The sequence below is a fragment of the Morchella importuna genome (genome assembly GCF_003444635.1).
Source record: "Morchella importuna strain M04M26 chromosome Unknown Morimp01GS062, whole genome shotgun sequence".
In the NCBI taxonomy this organism is placed as follows: Eukaryota; Fungi; Ascomycota; class Pezizomycetes; order Pezizales; family Morchellaceae; genus Morchella; species Morchella importuna.
The window spans coordinates 134,339-146,313 of record NW_025763459.1 but is presented as its reverse complement, the minus strand read 5'-3'; the positions used below and the strand labels follow the sequence as shown (position 1 = coordinate 146,313).

Genomic DNA, 11,975 nt, shown 5'->3' with positions numbered 1-11,975 from the left:
TCAATTGCAGAACACATTCTTAGAGCGCCTATGTATGGCAGCTAAAGAGGATGGAATCTGGCAGGAACTGCACCGCTCCCTGGTTGAAAGGAAACCAAACTTGGACCAGAACTTGTCTGTCAAGGACGGCCTCATCTTCTACAAGAATCGATGGTATATTCCCAAAGACAAGAAGCTCCAGATGGATATCCTGACCGATACCCATGACTCTAAAGTGGCGGGCCATTTCGGTCAGCTCAAGACATTAGAGCGGGTAAAAAACAACTTCTTTTGGCCCAACATGGATAAAGATGTTGAGGAATATGTCCGGAGCTGTGACAGCTGCCAGAGGAATAAGACCTCAAGACATAAGAAGTTCGGTATGCTCCAACCACTGGAGATACCTTATCGGCCATGGACTTCCATCTCTATGGACTTTATTGTGGGATTGCCGGAATCCAATGGGTTTACAAAGATCTGGGTAATAGTGGACCGCTTCTCAAAGATGGCACATTACATCCCACTTCCTACACTCAACAAAACGGAAGATTTGGCTAAGTTGTTCTTGAGGGAAGTCTGGAGACTCCATGGGTTACCTGATGACATAGTTTCGGACAGAGATAGCAGGTTCATTTCTCATTTTTGGCAATCTCTCATGAGCCTCCTCAATGTGAAGCTGAAGATGTCCACTTCTTTCCATCCCCAAACGGACGGCCAAACAGAAAGAGTTAACCAGACCCTGGAGCATTACTTGCGGAGTTATTGTTCATATCAACAGGATGACTGGGCAGACCTCTTGCCTTTGGCAGAGTATGCATATAACTCGGCGGTTTCTGAGTCTACCAAAGTATCGGCTTTCTATGCCAACTATGGATATGAACCCAGAACCAACTGGCCGGCCCCAAAGGAAGGTGTTGAATGGAATAATCCAGCAAGCGAGGTCATGGTATCTCAATGGGAATCTATCTGGCAGGCTATGAACGCAAGCTTGGGAAAGGCTAGACTAAGGATGGCCCGGTGGTATGATGCACATGCCCTGGCACCCCCTGAAATCAAGCCCGGAGATGAAGTTATGTTAGACCGGCGCAATGTGCAAACAAAGCGGCCATTGGGAAAATTGGATCAGAAGAAGATGGGACCTTTCAAGGTCTTAGAAGCTATTGGTACCCGTGCCTACAAGCTCTCTCTTCCCCCGCAAATGGGAATCCACCCTGTCTTCCATGTCTCTCTCCTAGAACCCTATAGAGCACCAATAGATCCTGAGAGAAGAGTTCCCCCACCGGAACCTGAGGAGATTACAGGAGAACAAAACTGGATCGTCCGGGAAGTAGCTGATAGCCGAGTCAATAAGAAGAGGAGAAGGGTGGAATACCTGGTGCTGTGGGAAGGATATGAGAATGAGGACGCTACATGGGAACCCTGGGAACATCTCAGGAAGAGTGCTGAAGAAGCCCTCCGGGATTTCCATATGAGGTACCCTAAGAAGCCCAGGGATAAGAGGGCTCTAGCCAGTAGCATTTTCCTCTAACATTCCCGTCCCCTTCCACACCAAAGGAGTTTCCTTGTCATATAGTATTGCATAGATAAATAGATACAGATTATAGATCTCGGAGACCAAGATCCTGGAAGAGGGGAGTAGTGTAACGGAGCCATTTCAACTGTCTGGTGTATGAGTACACACAGGGCCCGGTTACATGCTGAGAGTTATTGTTAGAAGCCAGTTGCACAGTGACATGCAAGTACCGGCAGTGTGGTTAGCTACCAACTGTCAGAGTAACTACATTCTGAGCGCTAGGAAGAGGATCTACTCATGGGAGCAATGACTGACGAGTCTGTGCCTCGCCAATGATTAGAAGGCTAGCCAGAGTGAAGCTCTGAGTGCTCAGCGATCCTCCACATCCTCTGAGCATTGGAAGTCCGCCAGCAGTGGAAGAGACTATGCCTGGGAAGTCTACAATAAGCGGAAGCTCTACAGCAATGATTAAGCTTACACCTGAGTGGCAGCTCATTCATGCAGGCCCCTAGTTGTGTGGCAACAAAGGCTGCAGGTGTTACAAAGGCTTTGACTAAGGGTGGTTGCCTTCGGAATCGGAAGCACTCGCTGACGCTTAGAGAGAAGCGGGGTAGCGATGGTATTGCTTCCCTTCCACTAGGAGGCAGCACCGGAACTTAGTAAGGAAGTAGGAGCAGAGAATAGAATCCTTTGGAGTATAGGTACTCAGGATCATTCCCGCCCAACTGACCTGATCCTCATCTTCGAGTAGACGATTATCGGTAGCAGAGCCCTTAAAGATTATTGAGTTCTAGCGATAGTATCTTTGAATAAATCTGCACCTGATTTCTATCTTGCACGGCCGCATCTATTCTATTGGATTCTAGCGATACATAGATAGGCTGCCCCCGTTACACCACCCCCAAACCGACGGCCAAACAGAGCGGACCAACCAACACATGGAAGGTTATATTCGGGCATATACGGCAGGAACAGGCAAGAAATGGAAGGACCTGTTACCTATCTGTGAATACGCCTACAACAATGCGAAGCATACGTCGACGGGGCAATCGCCGTTCTACTGCAATTATGGCTTCCACCCTCGAACGGATTGGCCTACGGATGCAGAGATCGAACGATTAGACGCCAACGGGAACAACTACTTGGATGAGATCATCACGGCTCATGAGTTAGCGAGAGACACGCTACAGAAGACCTTCGACAGGATGGCGTCAAAGCCAGGACCGGCAGTACAGCGGTTCACTATCGGTCAGAAAGTCTTGCTGGACACTCGGAACCTAGGAGGATACTCCAAGTGGTCAGACAAGTTCACAGGGCCCTTTACAGTTTCAGCAGTGGTGGGCTATCGGGCTTACCGTCTCGAACTTCCGGTAGAATGGAAGGTTCACGACGTCTTTCACGAGATGCTGCTGCGACCCTATCGCGAGGACCCGGATCCCACCAGAAAACAAAATACACGAAAGCGACTGGCAACACCCGAGCCACAGGAGGCATTGGCAGACGAGAATTTCCAGCCAACCTCGAACACACGACCTCATACGCGAAGTCGAGGCCCAGCGATCGATAATGACCGGGCTCATAAGCGACAACGGAACAGGCGGGACTAAGCTCGATACCTTTCCCTACTCTATGACTTTTCCCACAGGGTTTTTATTATAGAAGGGTTTTAACGGTCGAGGGCGACGTCTAGGAAGGGGGAGTAGTGTTACAGGAACTACGGAACACTGTTCTAGAGGCTTAGGACAATGAGGGATACGAGTGACGGGCTGTGATGCGAGGACGGTCGGGTAACGAAAGGACAAGCATAGAAAGGTATCGGGTAGTGTGGGAGCACGCGATGTTACCACACTAGTGTTATACTATTATGACGGCACGTTTACTATTGGGTGTCTCACCCGGAATAGAATAGGAAGCGGGGCTTACGGCTGTAGGCTGTTCTACTTAGGGAAGTAGGTCTAGGATAATAGTATGGTACAACCCGATGACTGGCAATTGCAAGGTTCATGGTTACGTGTCGGAATTAGAATGGAGGACGGGACTATGCGGGGGCGTTTTTCTATCTGGGTTATCTTCGGGAGCGTTATCTTATTCTATTATCGTTGTATCAGTTAGTATTAGAAAGCGGGCCTTGGCATAGGTTCCAACATGTATAAATAGGGCTTGATTCTGCGAAGACTTGAGGGTATCATCAACCATCAAAGTCAAGGGAATCCGGTTTACAATATCATCAGTTTAAACGCTACAGAATTATCGCTTAGCACTGGCCATTTCCCCAAACAGTTTGAGCTCAGTCGATCGATCTATTTATTGAGTACATATATACGGTTATATGGATTTCGATTCTAAGGATTGTACTGCAGCTCGACTATATGGTGACAGGCTGCGGGCTCCAGGGTTTAGGCTCACCTTCTAATTAGACGTTCAATCACCCTCTATCACTCGTTCCGGATCTAGTCGGCCCAACTGCAAGCCTTTTTTTTTTTTTTTTGTTTAATTCATTAATTCCCAACTGCAAGCCATAGCATATGTTTTTGTTTATTTAATTCGTTAATTGCAGCCGTAGCATATATATGGAATCATCAAGTAATTCCCGTTTATTCATCTCAGTGCATCACAACCAGGCCATAATACCAGGTATAGACACACTTTGATTGTTTTGACAAAAGAGTAATAAAAACTCAATCGGCCAGTAATTATATCACTTCGTGTGTTTTCACGACCGGGAATTAGTAAGAAACTTTTACCCAGGAGTACACCTAACCCTCACTCCGGTCTGTAAACCTCTTCTACTGTGAAGTCACCTTTGTGTCCTCTCCTATATACCTTTTCTGGTGTCTCTGCCAGTGCAGCCTGTAGGTAGCTAGATTTTTGAATATCACCACGCCGTCGTGGGCCTGTTTTTGCTCTGACTAACGAAGGGATCATAGTTTTAGCGGAAGTCTCTTAATATAAGACCTTCCTTAAGTTGATATTTGACGCCAAATATATATAAAGCAATCTTCAAGTTGCCACTGTCTTTTTTCTCTTTTTTTTGTTTAATTCATTAATTACATGCAACCCTACGGTTATGGCAAAATTGCCACTGTCCATTCGCACTATGATACGCATCCAATTCTTCTATAAAGATCAATATGGCCAAATAAGTACCTAGAAAATCACCCGGCAGCGCACCAACCCTCTAGTAGGAGTGGAAATGCATCAATTTTGACGTTTCCCATACACAAAGTTGCGAGATACACATTATTTGATGCAATAACCGCATTACTTTGTGTTAAAGACATTCCTGTCCCATTACCGACACTTTACCGACACCTTTACTGATGCATTTACCTGTTAAAGGCAATAAGATACGACTTTACTGACGACATTCCCCGTTAAAGGCATGTTAATACGACTTTACTGACTGTTTCCGGGGTTTCCTGTTTTCCGCCGGAAAATCAATGTTTTCCAATGAAGCCTCTCCTCTAGATCTCGAGGTAGTTGAGTCCCCAAATAGAATATTTCGATGGGGTCATCAAATGGTATTTGGCATCAATGGGCTTGTAACAGTTGGGGAATACAATTTCATTTTGGTGGATCTATTGTTTGGCATATACTTGCAGGCAATTCTATCTTAATGCTCCTGGTATAAGAGTAGAATGCTCTGTAATAATTCGTTTCATTGGCCTTGGTCAATCATGTGAAGCATCACCGGTGGCCGAAATGTATCCTCCCCATGTGTATACGCGCAATATGGGTGACAGAAGCGTGATAGGGAAAGGCGTCGGTAAAGTCGTCGGTAAAGCCATTAAATATCGTGTGTAATGTCGTCCGATTTCCCTTAAAACGACTTTCCCTCTGCCAAAATATTGACATTTCCCAGCGAAAATTGGGACCCCAGAAACGACTTTCCCGACTTTACTTAATATTCGAGGTACACATTTCCACTCCCCCTAGAGACCGTGAGAGCCTAATTATTCAGACATACCTCTATTTCTGCATACACATATTACAAAGACCATTTAGTTCAACACACACACACCAGCGGGGCGCTTGGACAGGGTCTACAGCTCAGCCCAGTGGCAAATATAGTTTCGTCTAGTGGGATTTTTAAGCCGTTCTATATGACCATAACTAGTCATGTCCGGATCCTGATTATATTTATACACCAGACAGGTCTTAGTATTTCTGTAGCTAATCAAGTCATCCCTGTTTCTCTCATGTATAGCTCAGATCATATCCACTCTTATGTTTAATGGCGACTGATTCTTTCCAGCCTCTTTCCCTATTATTCTGTTATCATCGCTTATGTGGTGTCTCAAGACATATGTAGTAGCTAGGCTTAGGCGTTAGTAGGATTCAGGTATTACGTGAGAAGGAGAGTGTTGCCCATGTCATATCTAGTGCCTGAAGGGATAACCTTTATCAGTTTCTTGTTCTCGGGAATATAAGACTCCTGCAATTGTAGAAAAACCTTATCTATTTACCAGGGACACACCCGGTCGGATGATCATGAATGAATGAATCGGTGATCAATACCAACAGCGCGCCGTTGACGCCTATGTACCGCTGGGATCGATCTGAGCGAGACTTCTGAACCCTCCTTAAACACTTGTATACTGGCGTACTGACAGATAATCTGTGGAGCCCCTAACTCTGAGAGTTCCTAAAAGAGGTCAGGAATCGTCACTTTGGCCTATCGGAGTGTATATGTTATGACTTAATTTGCCCCAATCTAGGGTTCCGGCCGGAGCAGATTCTTTGCTGAATCGTACTCTGAGGCCGTTAGAAATTTCCAGCAAAAATGTCTGGTTATATGGTAAATAGAGATTCTGTATTTAAATATTCGCGACCCAAGACCAAGGGTTTTAGGTATTAGAGGAATTTCCGCAAGTGATGAAGCGTCTTCTATTGTAATAAACCATATGATCTATCGAGTCCCCAAGATTGGATATTGCAGGTCAACCAGTTTGGTGCTAGCATTCGCTCCAAATCTTATCTCTATTGCAACAGTTGCGGGAAGGGGTCTGGTCTCGTACCCATCCCTTACGGACAGCAAGCTGCGGTAAGGGGCGAAAAACAGGTAAGCAAAACCAAATCCTGAAGTATGGGTAGGTGCGTGGCACAGTACGATCCCCTTATAAGGGTTCAGGGTTATATGGGTTCGTGGTTATAAGAGTATTCACCTTATAAAGGTAGGTGTTGAGGGCCCTCATTGGGGCTCATAGGTACAAGTCTGCTCCTCCTATAAGGGTAACCACTCTTTTAAGAGCCGTACCAAATTTTGGTCCCGACGTACTCCTATATTAATATAAGGAGATTGTACTGTATTAGAGTACCAATCTCAATTGACATTCCAAACTACATGTGCGCATGCACACTCATACCGTATATATCTTTGATGACTTTATCAGTTATGGACATATGAAGACTTTCTGCCCATGGGGTTGTTCTAGCTAGAAAAATTAGTGTCAATGAATGGGGAGATTGATGTTAGATCACCAGCCCCAATCCTTATAGACCTAGAGTAGGTATGGAAATGGCGTTATATTTTTTTGTCATCGCAAAATGCCTAAAATCTGACCGTCCATGTTACTCTATGTAGTTACGACGTGATATCATGAGGATGAGTTATCATAGCCACCTCGTTCGTACCCGTGTTCCCCTTGAAAATGACATTTTCTGTCGAATTTCCAGATATTAGAGTCTTTACACAAAAGACCCAGTTCTAAACTCGGATTATAAGATTGGCGAATGGGAGGTATATAGTTAGAGGCCTGAAAGTGGGTTCACGATCCAACTCCACACGTGATCTGGGGTCCCCCCGTCTGGTGGGTGATTTTTCAGGCCCTACCGGACTGTTTGCTAAAGGGTGATCAAGGGCGCCCTAGCTTTCGTAGGCTTAAGGTTGGTCCTAAATGGATAGCGGACATACGATAAATAAATGTATTCAGTGTGTTAACTGCGCATGGCAAAGCCCAATATTGAACCCTCCTCAAGGAAGACGAAGAGGTATCTCTTTTATGTGTGGATACATGGGTACAGCTATCGGTAGAATTATTGCGTTGGAAAATCGCCCTGCTCTCGGCGTGATCGTCGGTCCCTGTTTCCGTACCGATAGCTGTAGATTGCATGTTACAGGGATTATCAGATCGAGATTTACCCCAGGTTACGGGTCTTCGCTTCAGGCAGGCATGGTGTTTAGTGAAATTACGTCATAACGTCGTCGGTCTCCCAACGTCACCAACCCTTCCCAGCAATTGTTCAAGCTTATCCTGGAATTTGAGATCACGTCACCCTTTTAATAGTAAGTAGATTTAAAGGTAGTATAAAGGTTGGACACCCTGAATTACCAAATTACATTTGCCCTGCACTTTGTTCTTAATTTTACTACTTTCACAATGAGCAAACTCTGGGGCCCAAGAAAGCCTGACGATACTGAAAGCCTGGAATCTTCTCATATGTCACATAGCCGGGACCCTGATGAAAGAACTAGTCTTCTACGCCCCGAAAATGGACATCACCCACTCAGTCCAGATGATCCGGCAGTATCGCCGTACAATCTTCTTTCTGTGCGATCACTGAGATGGGCATCGATTCTTCTGTTGACGATTTCTTTACTTTGGTGGATTGTACTTTTGATTTCAATGTTTGTCAGCCCTCCGGGAATCTATTCTAGAGGAAGCGGGTTTTCCGATTTTGCGTAAGTCCCTAGTCTATCTTAGCTTCCCTCGCCTTTTCCTTATCCCTAGCTAGCGAGAACGAAAGTAAAATCTAATAATAAATAAATTTACCCATGGTTAGCTTCTCTACGCTTGCTACTGGCAGCTTGGTATTATTACTTCTATTCTTCGCTACTCCCGCGAAATCTGAGCAATATTCATGGATTATTCTTTCCGTTTTATTATTTATCGACATAATCATCATTTTGGCCGTTGGGCGTATTCGTGGTGAAGAAGGTTGGGTTGGAATCGTGTCTGTAATTTGGGCTACTGTGATTAGTACCTGGGGTGTTGGTCTCTCCTTTCACTCTGAGTTTATCTTACGCTGACTCAACCAATTTAGATCCTCTGTGACCGTGTAGTCGCCTACGGTAAGAGAGAGGAGGAAGAGCGTCTGACTGGCCGTCGTGAAACTAGACGTTCTTTGGCTGAATGGTTATCGGTTTTTTCTGCCACTATCGTTCTTATCGTCTTTATTGCAATCGCCTGCCTCCTTACCGCAACACTCATCCTCCGTTCTAGGGACGCATCCCTCGCACCACCAGGAACTCGATATTGGGTGGACGGCCATGGATATGAGATACATCTGTTTTGTACGGGGAATGCTACAACGGCGGACGGAAAGAGAGTAACAACTGTACTTGTGGAAGGAGGTGAAGATCCTGTAAAACACGGTTTGGAAGGATGGATTTTGGGTACATACCAGGATAAGCAAATCGAAAGATATTGTTACTGGGATAGACCCGGTATTGCTTTCAGCGATAATGCACCAAGCCCATTGTCAGCAGGTATGGCAATTGACGTTTTGTCAGAGGCGCTTATGAAAGCAGACGAAAAAGGACCATGGGTGCTTGTTTCCCATGGTGTAGGGGGGTAATGATTACTTCTAATAATTTCAATTGATTGCACTTTCAAAATGGCTGACTTTTCACAGAATATACTCTCGCATCTTTGCCTCCCGTCATACTACTGAGGTCAAAGGATTACTTCTGATAGATGCTCTCCCCGAATCCCAGCTCCATCGAATTGGCTCTGCTGGTAGAGGATTTTTGCTTTGGCTCAGGGGGATCATCAGTCCAATTGGGATTGATCGTTTGACGGGAGCCATTTTCATGGGTCGAGACCGTGCAGATCGCATATATGGGCGTTCTGCATATCAAAGTGGAAAGCAAATCAAGGCAAAGCTTCAAGAGAACTTGGTAGCAACAACATTCACGAAGAACGAGATCGCAGCTGCTAAAGCAATCTTACCAAAGAGCGTACCTGTTGCTGTTATAAGCTCGGGCAAGTCGGTTAAGCACGACCAACAATGGAACGACGGTCAAAGAGAGTTGACTGAAATTACGGATAACCTTGTGGCTTGGGATGTGGTCAACCATGCTCCGCACGATGTTTGGAACAGCATAGATGGAGCAAATATCTTACAAAAAAGGTTAAAAGAACTATTGCGCGGGTAAAACCTTGAGACTTGCATAATTTATGACCATTCCCTTACCGTTTCGCTTTTTCCACTCGTTTTCGTCCTGTATCTCATCTTTATATCATCTTTGTTTCTTTGTTTTCTTCAAGGATTATATCAACATTGGGAACTTCAACATCATTTAGGGTCCAGTAGGGATATGACTAAATGTATTGGCCGCCTCGTTAGTCAAGAATGTAACAACGACCAATACCACCCCCAAAACTTCGCGTGAGATATTAACTCGATTATAACTTGTGAAGCTTCACCTATATGATCCAAAGTCTAGACCATTGAAAATCGCGCACTGCTTAGATTTCTAGGTATATGTGCATGATACATAAATATCATGTACATCTAAGTACATGTATATATGTATGTAAGTTTTTCAGGTTATGAATGTAGTGGGTACCATAATTGGATTGGATTCTGTATTAAAAGATTTATAATATACGTAGTATCATCGCTATATACACATACTTTAGGCCCAGTTCGCCGCACTTACAGAGTCGATAAAGCAAGTCAAGGTCAAGTTGAACCATGATATAATTGCTGTAATTAACTGTAAGGTTGCATGAAATTAATGAATTAAAAAAAAAAAAGAAAAAAAGAACTATGATACAAAACCCTAACCCTATGCCTTGTCCCGAGTGAGATCCCATGAGTACATATATTTTTGTTTTTTTGTTTTTTTGTTTAATTCATTAATTATATGCCGTAAGCTATGAGAATATCTGGCGTACCAAAATAGCACGACAAGTACATGAAAATGAAGTGAAACTAAAAATAAAATGAGAATAAAACAGAAATAAAATGCGTAGCAATAAATAAAATGAAATCCTTCTAGGTTGCATGCAATCAATGAATTAAACAAAAAAAAAATGAAATCCTTCTGTACTAACACTCTAGATCTTTACCCCGGCCTTGCTCAACAAATTTATCTCCTCTACATGTAGTTACAAGTTACAGCTGGTTCCATGTCATTTCAGAATATAACATATTATTTCCTAATACCCGCTTCCGAGTCGAGCGACTAGATTTATACTTCATCGGTTAGCTAGATCGATTTCGTGTGGTTAAGCCTTATCTCTACATTATCTACATGTATACAAGCCGGTTCCGGCCTTTGGCCGGTGAGGATAATGAAACAAAGAATAATCCAGATCGAGCGTCACTAGATAGCTGTACTATAATCATAGGAGTGTATCGCCACTAGAGAAGTGTACTGCCGCTGCGCTGCCCTGCTAAAGAGCTGTATGTTTAAAAAGGATATGATAATCACCGAACAACAGAGTAACAACAAAAAAGAAACGGTAATCTCCAACATGTACATAACCTCTAACCTAATCTTTCTTTTTAGTTAATTTACCCTAATTAATAGCTCGAGAAAAAAAAAAAGGTCTAAAACGCAGCTAATCAAAACCTTTTAAATCCTCATTGCGCATCCGTACTCGGTATGTCTATATATATACTTATTAGATGTATGCATCTATATTACTATAATTCGGCAGCTTAATACTGCAGCTGGATGAAAGGTTTCTCTATATGTGATCTATAGATCATATAGAGTAAATATAACTGCCTAAAGTTAGTACGGCCCCGGCCAGTAGGCAAATCCTTTTCTCAAGTTATTGATGGATCCACATATATATATATATAATATTGTTACCAGTAACCTATTTAACCCACGACTGCAGTGCTGTCAGACCTAGGCCTAATAGGCAATTAATGAATTAAACAAAACAAAAAAACAAAAAAACCTATATAGGCCTAATAATAACTATTAGAAACTTACTTGCAAGAAAACTTGTATGCCAATGACCCATTTCCCAGTTTAGATCTAGTACGGCACCAGGTTAAAAAACGTACTACATGTAGTTACATATATCAGCTGTAAGCTAGGTAGTCAATCACTCTAGCTTCGCGGTGGCCGCAACACCCGGCCAAATAGCCAACCCCTAGTATAATATTTATATATTTTATCATACTCGCGCGCTCCGCATGGAATTCGCCAGTATGAAACACTTGAGGACCTGACTGGCTGCCTTCTAGCCTATTAAACTAGCCAGGATATATCCACCTGATCTGTAGGTACAGCCACTCTGCAAAAGTGTTCGTGATTCCGATTTCGGAGTGAGATATTTCTCCATATGTAACCGTGGCGGACCATCAAGAACCCCCAAGAGAAGACTCCCAGTGACCAATGGTGCCCAAATTAATGAAGAATAAGATCAATGACCTATCTTCTTTTATATAGTCACGAACTATATTATATATTTTTCGTTGTTTTGAATCTCAACTTTAATAACATCAGTATTACGGG

The 11,975-nt window shown here is 43.6% G+C and overlaps 2 protein-coding genes across 2 annotated transcripts; both read left to right on the top strand.

The window, feature by feature from the left end:
• Positions 1–2,430: 2,430 nt before the first annotated feature.
• LAJ45_11314 (uncharacterized protein) lies at positions 2,431–3,099 on the top strand (the record flags this gene model as incomplete). Its single annotated transcript, XM_046120823.1, has 1 exon — positions 2,431–3,099. One exon carries the CDS (start codon positions 2,431–2,433, stop codon positions 3,097–3,099), a length of 669 nt encoding a protein of 222 aa, XP_045966024.1.
• Positions 3,100–7,872: 4,773 nt separating this feature from the next.
• LAJ45_11313 (uncharacterized protein) lies at positions 7,873–9,650 on the top strand (the record flags this gene model as incomplete). Its single annotated transcript, XM_046120822.1, has 4 exons — positions 7,873–8,174; positions 8,276–8,483; positions 8,537–9,066; positions 9,128–9,650. The coding sequence occupies 4 exons, from the start codon at positions 7,873–7,875 to the stop codon at positions 9,648–9,650; spliced, it is 1,563 nt and encodes a 520-aa protein (XP_045966023.1).
• Between the last annotated feature and the right edge of the window lie 2,325 nt (positions 9,651–11,975).